The sequence below is a fragment of the Poecilia reticulata genome, linkage group LG20 (assembly GCF_000633615.1).
Source record: "Poecilia reticulata strain Guanapo linkage group LG20, Guppy_female_1.0+MT, whole genome shotgun sequence".
NCBI classification, from domain to species: Eukaryota; Metazoa; Chordata; class Actinopteri; order Cyprinodontiformes; family Poeciliidae; genus Poecilia; species Poecilia reticulata.
Genome location: NC_024350.1, coordinates 7,801,377 through 7,814,879, shown reverse-complemented (window position 1 = coordinate 7,814,879; position 13,503 = coordinate 7,801,377). Strand labels below are relative to the sequence as shown.

The 13,503-nt window shown below is 40.2% G+C and overlaps 1 protein-coding gene across 7 annotated transcripts in view; it reads right to left on the bottom strand.

Moving 5' to 3' along the window:
- LOC103482413 (E3 ubiquitin-protein ligase HECW1) overlaps positions 1–13,503 on the bottom strand; it is a 128,421-nt gene that overhangs the window by 65,129 nt on the left and 49,789 nt on the right. For all 7 annotated transcript variants that reach the window (XM_008438550.2, XM_008438556.2, XM_008438551.2 and 4 more), the window contains 3 exons: positions 7,044–7,119; positions 6,280–6,449; positions 48–190 (listed from right to left, as the gene is read on the bottom strand). In XM_008438550.2, coding sequence (XP_008436772.1) covers positions 48–190; positions 6,280–6,449; positions 7,044–7,119 — 389 coding nt within the window. The remainder of the gene's footprint in view (positions 1–47; positions 191–6,279; positions 6,450–7,043; positions 7,120–13,503) is intronic.

Genomic DNA, 13,503 nt, shown 5'->3' with positions numbered 1-13,503 from the left:
ATCTCCAGATTAAAAATCATTAAACAGAGGTAAGTGCTGTATGTTACCCGATGGCATGTTTTTCCAGCAGCCTCTGGACAGGGACAGAAAGCTTCCCCAGAAAACGCTTGATGATTGGTCGACTCTTGGCAAACTTGTCCTTTACTTCAATTTCCAGGACATCCGTGGGCAGAGACACAAAGTTGAATCTCTGGTTGGAACAATGAGAGTGTTAGTGGACTGCTACAACATGGTCCTTCAAATGAGTTTTAAGTTAGATTTTCATTTTTGCAAAAAGAGTCACAATTACGCACAAGTTAGTTACAACCTATCACAAAAAATTCTCAACAAATACTGTTTGTGGATGGCAAAATATTTTGAACTTCCAAAATATATGAATATTTTTGCAAGGCAGTGTAGGTTACATTGACAAAAGGACCTAAAGGTTTTGTTTAAATGTATGCATTTACACCAATATAGATGTGTAGATGTGGAGCTCTTATCTGCTCAACAGTTCAGAGACAGAAAAATACCAAAGAAAATCCCTTTGTAAAGTGAGAGACTTCCTGAGACAGTAGTCACATTTACATGCACAAAATTCCTTGATTGATATTGCTTTTAAAGATAGCAGCAAAATTATCCGACAAGGCGTCATCAGTTACAAAGACATTGGAAATATTCACACCCTTCCTGTGACCTCGATAGTTTGGGCTTGGTTAATATGTTGAAGTAAGCATGCGTTTTACAATCCGGTGCACCTTATGTGTGGGTTAAATACAGAAATGGACCCCATTATTGAGAGTGCACTTTATAATCCGGTGCGCCTTATTGTCCGGAAAATGTGGTAGTTAAAATTTCTTTTAAGACATCTCTAAGTGAATTTGAGGTATCTTGAATTACACAGCTTTTCTATTTAAGATATCTTAAATTGACACTCCGACTAGTCAGAATGACATTACTGATATCTTGAATTAATATTCTGTCTAGTCAAAATGTCCCTGACTTACATAGCAATTTGAAAGTTTAATAAAACAATGAAAAATAGACAAAAAGGAGAAAAAAAAAGTTTGAAAATGCGCCACTTTCATGTTAAAAATTGTTTGACAATAGCAATTTTAGCTTTTCAAAGCTGTTTTCAAGTGCATTCAGTTCGTCGGAAATGAATAAAGAGGAAATTCTTTGCAGATATCAGAAGCAGTCTTATAGTTTATGAAGTTTTGCTATCTTCGGATTTCCAACATTGTCGAGCTCTTTCTAATTTGTGGCATTTACTGACAATTTTGCGCAGGAAACATCAAATTCTGCAGGCAACTGTTTAGACACCACAAAGGGGCTTCCACGTCATTCTTAATTCAGATATCTAAAATTGTAATTTTGACTAGTAATAATTGTGTTGAAGATATCTTAAATCGTAATTATGGATATTCGTCCCATCAAATGACAGATCCAGTGATGTTATTTGAGATATCTTGAAAGGAATTTTGACTAGTCAAAATGTAATTGAAGATATCTTGAATTATTATTCTTACTAGTCAGAATGTAAATACAGATATCTTAAATTACAATTCCGGATAGTCAAAATGTAGTTTTGTCTAGTCAAAATGCATTTTTAGATATCTGGAATGTAATAACGGATAGTCAGACGAAACCGAATTTATGTTAAAACGGCTTGCCATAACAAAAGAGCATTTCTACGGACTATGTTAACATGTTTTGAATTTGTGTTGTTTCATCATTAGTGACCAGTAGCCTGATGTTTCTGTTCTTCTCTTGGTTTGTTGTACTTCATGTCAGATGGACTTCAAAATGACATAGTCGCTCTCTCTGGTGATGAAACTTGTTAGCTCCGCTGTTGTAAGCATGTCTATGTTGTAAAGTTAAATCATCATGAGCTTTTATTATTTGGGCCTGGTCATTAGCCCCGTCCCCCGGCCGACGCCGTCTTGTTCCGCTACTGCGTCACGTTTGTCTGAGGAGCGAAGGCAGCAGTATGGCGTCTTGTCTGGAGCTTATTATAACAAGGTAAGTGTTATGTTAAAATTATCATGTTTTTGACTATTTTTTTTATAGAGGCATTCATTTTCCGTTTACGCAAGAGTATCGATTCATATACATAGTTTGCTTAACGCACGTTTATTTGTTTGGATATCACGATACGACTATTTATTATCTTAACCGAACATTAAAACTCTCAGGAAAATCTGGAGGCCATCTTAGTTAACATTATTTAGCTGCGGCGGTCGTTTGGCTGTAGACTGCAAAATGGGGGAGTGGCTGTGCTGGACCATTGGCTAGATCTATGTCACAGGTGTCAAATACCAGGCCTGGAGGGCCACTGTCCTGCAACATTTAGATGTGCTGCTGCTGCACCACACCTGAATAGAATAACTAGGTGATTAGCAGGACTCTTGAGAACGTATCTACACAATGAGGAGGCAATTAAGCCATTTGACTCTGGTTTTTTGTACCTGTGGCATGTCTAAAAACTGCCAAAATGTTTTTTCTTTGTTAGTGTGTCATGTTGGTGACTGATGCCTGTTATGATGACTTCAACACATTTCTTCAGACAGATTAGCATGACTTTTTTTCATTGTTTTAATTGCTCTAGTGGCTTTTATGTGGTAGTAAATTGACAAAAAAGTGGGTAATGAGAGAAGGGGTAGACCGGAATGCGAACCCACGACAGCCACATTGAAAACTAGAGCTTCTATGTGGGTTGTGCTTAACCCCTGCACCACCACAACACACCTTGTCAGTATTTATTTGTTAATATATACTTCACACTTCTGTGTTAGATTAACACGTTCATAGTGTTAACTTTTGACAAAATACACTGTCAACACTGATGTGTGTTTAATTTCAACTGCTGTGAGTGTTGATTCAACTATATCACAAATAACACTTTCAAAAGTGTAATTTCTACCCCATCCAGAGTGGACACTTTCAAAGAGTTGAATTCCACTCTAGGAGTTGACTGAACACTTCCAAATTTGCTGTGCACCTGTTTAGAGTTGCTTTTGGATCTTACTAAGTAAAACATTCACCAACCTATTTGATGTATATTTATGATTTTGGTGATGACACTCATCAAAATTTAATGTTTACTGGTTTTATCAACTGCAGACAGTATGATGTTTATTATGACTATGTATTTTTGCGTTTTTATGATGTAAAACACTTTGAACTGCCTTGCTGCTGAAATGTGCTGTACAAATAAACTTGATGGATTGATTGATTGAAATGTGACAGAGTGGACATTAGTGATGATTGCACTCCCCTCCCTTTTCTTACTTTGTTTAAAGACTTCTGTTTTTCTTATGTTGACTGTGCTCTTAAGCTGCACTTCTGCTCAGGTTGGGAGATGTATTGGAACTGCAGTTGCAGCTGTTTGTCACCAGTGGGCACATAGAGCACAGTGAGCTCATGACTCAGCCAGCCTGGAGTGCTGAGTCAGCCGTTTAGTGCAGTAATGGCTGGTCAGCAGAGGCGCTAAAAGATTTAGTGGGGGTACGCAGTACCTGCAAAAGAGGGGAGCGGCTGTCTGCTGTAAAGAATCAATGGGTTCACTGTTCAGCCTTGAGTGCATCCACTAATCAGCCTTGACTGATTAGTTTTTCAAGAACAATCTAAAACGCAACTTAATCAGTTAATAAATAACTTTTTTCCCATTTCATATTGTTTCTGAACTCTTAATGCTTTACCAGAGCAGGGCTGCAACACGTCGATCGCGGAAGGTTTTGAGTCGATCTCGGGCATTAAGTGACAAACTGAACGCCGCCAGGACACTGAGACCAGCACATCCTCCTCTGACTACTTATCAAAAATATTCGTAAAGAACAACAAAAAAGAACAAAAAAAAAATCAACAAAACGTGTTCAAATTAATGACCCAACAATAATAATCCCAGTGATTATTGTTTCAACAAGGTGTTGCGCAATTCTGTGCGTTTTGATTCCATTATCAAAATAACTAGCAGACCAAAAGTTTTAAATTGACTAATCAACCACCGCTGTGTTCAGGGGAGCGCTTAAAAATAATCTCAAAATATCAAGCCTGCAAATCTAATATCGTAACGGACTGAATGTTATGTTTTTAACTAATCTCTGGTCGGCTTGGGGAAGCGCAGGCGGTTGCAATGGCAATGGGTGTGTCTAAATGACAGAAAGTAAAAAGGTGCTAGTGGTTTAGAGTTGACCACCTGTTCGGGCTGTTTTACCTTTTTTTACCTTTGCTGTGGTGCACCACAGCTGCTGTAGTTTCTGAACATTCAATAAACAAGAAACTTGGACTAATTATCTCGTTCTTTGTGAGTATACGTCATTTACAACAAACATCAAACACTTCATTAAGTATTTAACAAGTAAATGTCTTCTACCGCAATAATTGTGTGAAATTAAATGAATTGTCTAATATAAAAAATAGTTTGGTGCTGTCGGGCTTAGAGTCTGAGAGGCTTTTCCTTTATCAAACAAAAATTTTTTTGCCTCATTTAGTGGAAATATTGATGCTGATGAGACTTTCTCCAAAATGATAACCTTTTTCAACCTTTATAGCTCCACTGTTGAAAATGAGGCTCTAACATTCACAAATGWCWKTGAAATAAAATCCAGTCCAACATCTGGTTTGAGGTGATTCCTCTGAAACCTGCTGGAGAAAAAAATATCCCAACTTCAGAAGATGTGCTAACAGAGCTCTGTGGTTCCTCCTATCAGTATGAGAGTCAGGGTGAGGAGGCGCCATGTTAGGAAGACAAAGTGGAAGCTGCAGGATGTACAGCGCAAACGGGTCATGATGTTAGGCTACTGATTGTCCCTCTGTCTGGACACAGGATCAATATAACAAGTTTCAAAGCTAAACTGAATGGTTATATGCCAGACATGGAAAACTGGGATGCACTCCATGCCATGATGTTCAGAATTTAGTTCTCATGGCATCTCAACTTGTCAACATTGCAGCCAGTGGGCTGAAGGAATACAGCTTTATTTTGTAGCAATTCAAGAGCTACCCAGCGTTAATCGCTCCGCAAAAAAATTAATCGGCACAGAAACTCCAATGCACACAAAGAAGCACTTTTTTTTGTCATAGTACCCCCAAGAATTTAAAACTACTTTCACCCCTGGGTAAATGTCAATTAGCGCTTTTATTTGTGTTGACGGTCTCTTGTGGGAGAAGTGAACAGGAGTGGAGTGGCGAGATATATGTGTGGAAGTTTTGAGTGAAAAATTCTTTGACTTATATTGTAAATATTTGTGAGGAGAGCCAACGGTAAATTTAGCACTGTTCAGCAGAGGCGCTCACTGTCGCTCTTGTTTCTTAACAGTGTTCAACAGTAAAAGAACCTGCGAAAAACACACTAATCATTTAGTGTGCAACAGATTGATTGATTGATTGATTGATTGATCGTTAGATTGATTTAATCCTTGTCCCAGTTAGCCATAGTTATAAAATTTAAAAAAAAGTTACTATTTAAACACTTTTGATTTACATATGTAACGGTTATTAGATATACAGCTGAAATTCCTGCTAAAATATGTTTCACAATTATCCTGTAATTGGTGGTTTTTGGCGCCCCCTACTGGTTACCTATAAATTAGATGAGAAACCAAAAATTCCACATAGTTGGTTCAGCGCTCTGTTGTGGTAAGTCAACAAATCCGGTTCTCTTCTAAATGGTGTTGGAAGTTTGTTCAGGAGGGTGACTGGAATCTTTGTTACATTGCACAGAGCCATAGCTTGACCGGTAGAGAGGCTCACTGCGCCATATGTGTTTTATCAACCACTGATTACAGGTAATTATGCTATATTAAATGTCAGTAATTTATTTTGTCAGATATGTGTATCAGTTTGTCAGTTAGTTTGTTATATTTATCARTTTGTCAGWTGTGTTTGCCATTCTGTTTGTTTGTTGGTTTCWATGGCAACATGACATGTTTCTTTTCCACTAATCCCCAGAGAGCTTTTAATGACTGCTGTTGTATTYATTATTCATATTCTTTTATTTGTATTCTAAAACTATACGATCAAATGGCCTAGAAAATATAATGTCRGAATTCACTATMATTGTTTGTGAATTACACARTTGGTTCAGCGCTCTGTTGTGAGCCATAGGTTGACCGGTAGAGAGGCTCACTGCGCCATATGTGTTTTATCAACCACTGATTACAGATTGCAATAAATCACCTAAAAACCAACCAACCGGCCTCCGAGTGTGCGTAACAGGATGGACGGGTAAAGACAGAGCTGTCACACATATATGTTAAGCGCTGTCAGAGATGAGTGCGTGTGCATGTGTGTGCAAACCTCTGAGCTCCACTGTGGGTTGACTGTGTTGCAGACCACTTTAGAGCGTTTTTCCTGGCCGTGGTGTGGTAGTAAGGGGAATATACTGTGCTTCCCAGGCTGGATGGAGAGTTTCAGGTACGGGTCCGGATTAAAGAACATTCCTTTCTTCAGTCCAACAGCCTGGACATCTGACACATTGGACACAGACAGACAGAGAAACAAAGAGGGGCAATCCCTTGAAATAATAATATAATAAAAAAGAAGGACCAGACTGTGTTCAGCCATAAACTGACCAGAAACCAGCCGACTAGGCTCTTATGAACTTACTGGTATGAGCTAACCTGCAATTTAAAAATTAACACATAATATGGTTTCAATGAGGTATTAGTGTGATTTTGCTCAAGAGTTCAATTTAAGATTTCTGTCTAAGTATTTATGTTATAGAAAACACAGCTGGGTCACACACAAGAATTTAGACTGTATAGTTCCTAAGAAAAGTATTTATACCCCTAATGTTTTGCACAAATACACCTAACAGAGCTCTGTGGTCTGATACACTATGGCCATGTTTACTACAGTAAAATTCTGGCAACCACATCTGCTGATAAAATAAGGTTTTTTACAGTGTATGTAACCACACACATTTTGGGGAACCTTTTTCACATTTTCAACTGTTCAAAAATATATATGCTTTATGCTCTAGAGAAAAGAAAAGGTTCATCCTCCTGATGAGGATGTTGTGTTGAGAAAAAAGCAGGCATTAAACAACATTAGCAGTCTACCTGACAGAGAAAAGTTAATGAGTCTCCTGTTGCCCAATCCATGGTTCACTTCAGGACTAACCACAGGCTTTAATACCTGAAGACACAAAAAATGGGAAGAGTTAAGATCTGTTCCTACAGTATATGTGAAGAACAAGAAAATACACCCGGTTCTTGCCGCTCCACTGAACCTGCTCTGTCTTTTCATACCTGATGAATAAATATTTAATAGTAGTGAAAGCAAGAAAATAACAATCACACATCAACACTATCTACCTTTTGAATGGCACATCTTTAATTGAACATCTCCATATTGTGTCAGTGTCCTGTGAAAAAGCTGAGTCCAATTTATTTGTATAGCACATTTCATCAAAGCTAACAAAACAAAAACATGTTATTTTAGCTTTGGTGTTTTACTATTTATTGCCACCCGCTTCGGATTCTGGATTGGCCATTAGTACTTGTCAGCCCCATTGAATGACTTCAGGCGGTATCTCCTGTGCCTCCTAGAAGGCTCAGTAGGTTATCTACCATTCGTATGGCTGATCACAGCAGCTTTATCACTCATAGAACTTTTTGTAAAGCTTTTTTTAAAAAGACCTTTATTTACAATTTACTTACAACTAGTTTGAGTGGAATATCAAGAATTTACTACAAATAAATGCCAGATGTATCAGTCATAAGACTTTAATGCGGTATGTAAAAATAACTATGTAAAGTGTAAAACCGCAGGGTTTTTGTTGTTGGCGTGATCTAAAAGCTTTATTTATAATTAACCTTCGATTTTTGAGTATATCAATAATTTACTCCAATTAAATTAAGAAGAATGAGGATGGATTTTCTTTTGTGATTGCATGCCCAACGGTTCCGTAAATGTTTCAATATTTTTGATTAAAAATAAACATAAGGACAGAGCCCATAAAAATCCAAGAAGAAAAAGCTGACGTCATCGCATGCGACACTTTTGAGTACAAACCTGAATCTGTCAAAATGTTTTTGTTTGTCTAAAACAAAAAACATAACTCCAAAGTGTTACGTAATAAAGTTGCTGTTGGCAGTTTTAGGTAACACTTTATTTGAAGGGGTGTTCATAAGACTGACATAACACTGTCATAAACATGACATAACACCTGTTATAAACACGAATGAGTCTTTATGAATGTCTATGAATGTTGTCATGAAGTGTCATTCGGTAAATAATGACACTTTTAATACAAAATTGCTCTAAAAGTTGCACTGAAAGTCCATTAAAAGTGCCAATGTTGCATTAAATTGTCATTTACAAAATCATGCAAAGTTGGCACTTTTAATGGACTTTTTGGGAGGAATGGTTAGCTCGACATCCCCAGTCAACACTAACTGCCAAACAACTAGCAGCTCAGTGTTCAGCTCTGTGTGTAGCCCCAGTAATGAACGTACCATCAAAGCTGAATGAAGCAGCAAGTGACTGGAGAGAGAGAATCATGGCTGTAATGAACAAGCCTGAACAAGCCCCGGCAGATGTCCAAGAAAGGACCAGGACCTGACATGATCCATGCCTACTGGCTAAAGAAATTCACCGCCCTCCATGAGCGACTGGCAGCTCAAATGAACCAGCTGCTACAAAATGGGACTCACCCTGAATGGTTAACTGAAGGGTGCACAATCCTGATACAGAAGGATCCCTCAAAGGGTTCAGTCCCATCCAACTATCGGCCAATAACCTGTCTCTCTACAACATGGAAGCTCATGTCAGGCATCATAGCGGCTAAGATAAGCAGGCACATGGATAAATATATGAGCACGGCACAGAAGGGAATCGGCATAAATAGCAGAGGAGCCAAACACCAACTCCTTGTAGACCACACAGTCGCCCGAGACTGCAAAACCCGACACACCAACCTGTGCACCGCTTGGATTGATTACAAGAAAGCCTATGCCTCAATGCCACACACATGGATCATTGAATGCTTAGAGATGTACAACATCAGAGCCCTCATTGCAAACTTGATGGGGCTGTGGAAAACCACCCTTGAAGCCAACTGCAAGCCACTTGCACAAGTGTCCATCAAATGCATATACCAAGGAGATGCTCTGTCCCCACTGCTGTTCTGCATATGCCTGAACCCCCTCAGCCAAATCATCAACAAGACTGGCTATGGATACCGACTCAAGAATGGGGCCACAATCAGWCACCTCCTCTACATGGATGACATCAAGCTGTACACTAAGAGCGAACGAGACATCGACTCACTGATCCACACCACCAGGATCTAYAGCACTGACATTGGGATGTCATTCGGACTAAACAAGTGTGGTCGGATGGTCACAAAGAGAGAGGGAAGGTCGTCCACACAGAAGGGGTCTCAGTCCCAGGAGGAACAATAGAGGACAGTTACAAGTACCTGGGAATACCACAAGCAAATGGCAACCTCGATGAGGTCACAAGGAAAGGAGCCACAGCCAAATACCTCCAAYGAATAAGGCAAGTCCTGAGAAGCCAGCTCAATGGCAAGAACAAGATCYGTGCAATAAACAGCTATGCCTTACCAGTAATCAGATACCCTGTTGGAATAATTAGCTGGCCAGTGGAAGAGATAAAGGCCACAGATGTTAAGACTCAGAAGCTACTAACCATGCATGGAGGGTTCCACCCCAAATCCAGCACCCTGAGACTGTATACRAGCCATAAGGAAGGAGGCAGAGGACTAGTGAGTGTGAGAGCCACTGTCCACAATGAAACATCCAAGATACATAAATACATCAAGGACAAAGCCTCAAAGGATGATGTGCTCAGCAAATGTCTCAGGAAATGGGGAACAGAGGACGAGGTGCTGGAGGTACCGTCATGGGAGGACAAGCCCCTACATGGGATGTACCACCGACAAATAACTGAAGTGGCTGATATCAGGAAATCCTACCAATGGCTGGAAAAAGCTGGACTCAAGGACAACACAGAGGCTCTCATCCTGGCTGCACAGGAACAGGCCCTAAACACCAGAGCAATAGAGGCTCAGATCTACCACACCAGACAAGACCCAAGGTGTAGGTTGTGCAAGGAGGCCCCTGAGACAGTCCAGCACATAACAGCAGGGTGCAAGATGCTGGCAGGGAAAGCATACATGGAACGACATAACCAAGTGGCGGGCATAGTGTACAGGAACATCTGTGCAGAATATGGACTGGAAGCCCGGAGATCGAAGTGGGAAACACCCCCAAAGGTGGTGGAAAACGACCGAGCTAAGATCCTGTGGGACTTCCAGACCCAGACAGACAGGATGGTAATAGCGAACCAACCAGACATTGTGGTAGTGGATAAAGAACAGAGGAAAGCCGTTGTGGTGGATGTAGCAATACCAAGTGATTACAACATCAGGAAAAAGGAGCATGAGAAACTGGAGAAATACCAGGGCCTCAGGGTACTGGAAAAGACCTGGAAGGTGAAGACCACAGTGGTGCCTGTGGTCATCGGGGCCCTCGGGGCAGTCACCCCCAAACTAGAGCAGTGGCTAAAACAGATCCCAGGAACAACATCAGACATCTCAGCCCAGAAATGTGCAGTTCTAGGCACATGCAAGATACTGTGAAGAACCCTCAAGCTCCCAGGCCTCTGGTAGAGGACCCGAGCTCAGAGGATGTAAGAAAACCAGTCGCGGAGGGTGAGAAGGGAATTTTATATATAAATTAAGCCAAAGTTTTAATGGCCAGGTTTATTGCACATAGTTCTATAAATTCTTGCATGGCTGATCGGAGGGAATCTGAAATGGAATAGAGGCCATTGTACGGCAGACCGAGTAAAAGCAGAAAGGAACACACTAAGCTCTATCAATTAAAAAAAGTTTAAGGGAGAAGTATTTCGCAAATCATGTTCACCTGTCTTAAAGTTAATTATTTAAGTTAAAGTTTGCAGCTCATTTTATGTAAGCCCAGAGTGAAAGGAAACCCAGATTGAAGTCCTGAAGTCTTTCAACATTACAGTTTAGTAAATTCATATTGAGTCAGTCTGAGTCTACTCTAGTTTAAACTATGTTAGCATAGTAATCTAAATAATTTTTTATTGATATTAGAAGAGAAACACTATGTTAAAATGTAATAAACGATCAAGAGTTGGGATTAACCCTAACCCCAACACTAATCTCAAATGGAGCAGTAAAAATTGCTTAGTCTTCAAATGCTTTATGAAATTACTGGTTAAAAGATGCATTTTGTCTAGAATTGAGCACTGTAGCCCGACCCTAAATCTGTTCTGGTGGGACAAGAATGATTTGCCTGATGGTGGCTCGGGCTTCTGTGCCACATTTCACAAGCCTGCAGTACACAGGGAAAGCCTAAAGAGAATGTACAATTAAATTGTGTCGATCTAATTATTGTAGGTGAAATAGAGGTCGACCCCTTTTGGTTTTTAAATGCATCCAAATACCACATTAAGTTTGTTAATTTCATTAAGATTATCTCACTAAATCAGAAGCCTCTGGTTTAAAAAAAGAAGTTATGCCCAAATCTGAAGCATTTCAACTCATTGACACTGACAGCCAGTTTTTCTACCAAACCTTAGTCGGCTTCCTTTTTCAACTGTCAACTGTTGAACATAAACGTGCTTGAATAACGCTAGGTCTATGTATGCAATTATAACACATTTTCAAATGTCCTTAAAGAGTAAGGTAAGGTAAGGTAATTTTATTTATATAGCACATTTTCAGCCACAAGACACTTCAAAGTGCTTTACATGAATTAAAAGGAAATACAAACAAAATAACAAACCAAAGGAAAAAGAGGAAAGGACACATGGCAACATTCAGACAAAACAATGGGCAAAACAAAGACACGAGTGAAGGCAGTGACGTCAAAGGGCCATGGAACGATGTCGCTGACACTAATGGCAAAGTTTGATAGAGGTGTTATCAAGGAATGTCCTTGGGAGCGCTCAGCTCCACAGCTCCATGGAAACAGGAGGGGGTGAGGAAGGAAGAGCATTGTGTTTACATATCTTCAAGGAGATTGGAAATATGCAGCCCTTCCAAGGCCACACGGAAAAAGCTGAATTGAAGATTATAAATTTCAATCTTTCCTAAAGTCTCTCCGATACATCTCAGTTCCCAATCATCCAAATTAGTTTGGTCGTTCCTGTGAGCCGAAACTAGCAACTTCTCCAAGATCGATTCCAACTCGTTAGTGAGTTTTAGAGTCCTCGTCTCAGTCCACACCAACAGTCTGAGTGTTCGCTAGTTCAGCCAAGTCTGTGACAAATTTGTCAATGCTCCAGGAATCCACAAGCTCCAAACAGCAGAAATCATGAATAAATCCAGGGTGAATCCCGCCGGGTGTGTTCCCACAGGACAAGAGGGCTCTCCTGTGCCCAGACTTCGTTTCGAGATTGGTTGACCAAATCCATAATTTGTATGATGTGCAAAGAAAGGCTAAAAAAAAAATATAGAAAAAGACAGGACAAAAACAGAACAAGCAGGGCAGGCATGGGCAGGTAGGAAGCAGAGAAAAAAAGCATCCGCCTTCATTGAAAGCAAGAGATGAAGGCTCAGCTTTTAGGCAAGAGTACCTAAAAGCTGAACAACTTATGGAAACCATTCCCTGTTTATGTTTGTCCAACATTTTAATATGCTTCATTACTGACTTGTTATCAGCTAATAGATACATAACAAGTTTTTAAGTGTCTACGAAATTAGATGTGGACACACATCTAATTTAGATGTGTGTCATGATTATATGACACATCTAATGTAAGGCATGATTATAAAATCATACCTTTATGAAATTTTTCTATAAATGCATGTAATTAAACCTCATGACCAATTCTCGACTTTTCCAAGATTGGGACCCCCCAATCTCGGAAAAGTCCAGAATTGTCCCCCCCCAAAGAAATCATGAAAGAAACCCTTGTATTTAAACAATATCAATATAAAAGAGGCAATAGAAACAAAGAACGAAGTAAATATGCCATTCATCTAAGAAAAGAATAAGAATTAATTTTTAGGTCCCCCCCTCACTAATGTTAGAACAATGGTTCAGTCCAAAGTGAAATAAGGGCAACAACTGCACTACTGAACGGCACAGGCTCCGTTAGAGCCACATAAGTGAGCAGCTTGTTGTTGCTCCTTACTTTGTTAGTGCTCTGCAGCACTAACAAAAAACCCTCCAGTACTTAAAAAGCAAAGGACGTCTAACACATTTTATTTACTTTCACTGCTCAATAGGACCTCTCCTTGGGCTGCCACCTTATCGTGGTGGAGGGGTTTGAGTGTCCCAATGATCCTAGGAGCTATGCTGTCTGGGGCTTTATGCCCCTGGTAGGGTCACCCAAGGCAGACAGGTCCTAGGTGAGGAACCAGACAAAGTGCAGCCCGAAGACCCCTATGATGAGTAATAACTTTGGACTGCGTTTTCCCTCGCCCGGACGCGGGTCACCGGGGCCCCACTCTGGAGAAAGGCCTGGAGGTGGGGCACGATGGCGAGCGCCTGGTGGCCGGGCTTTTACCCATGGAGCCCG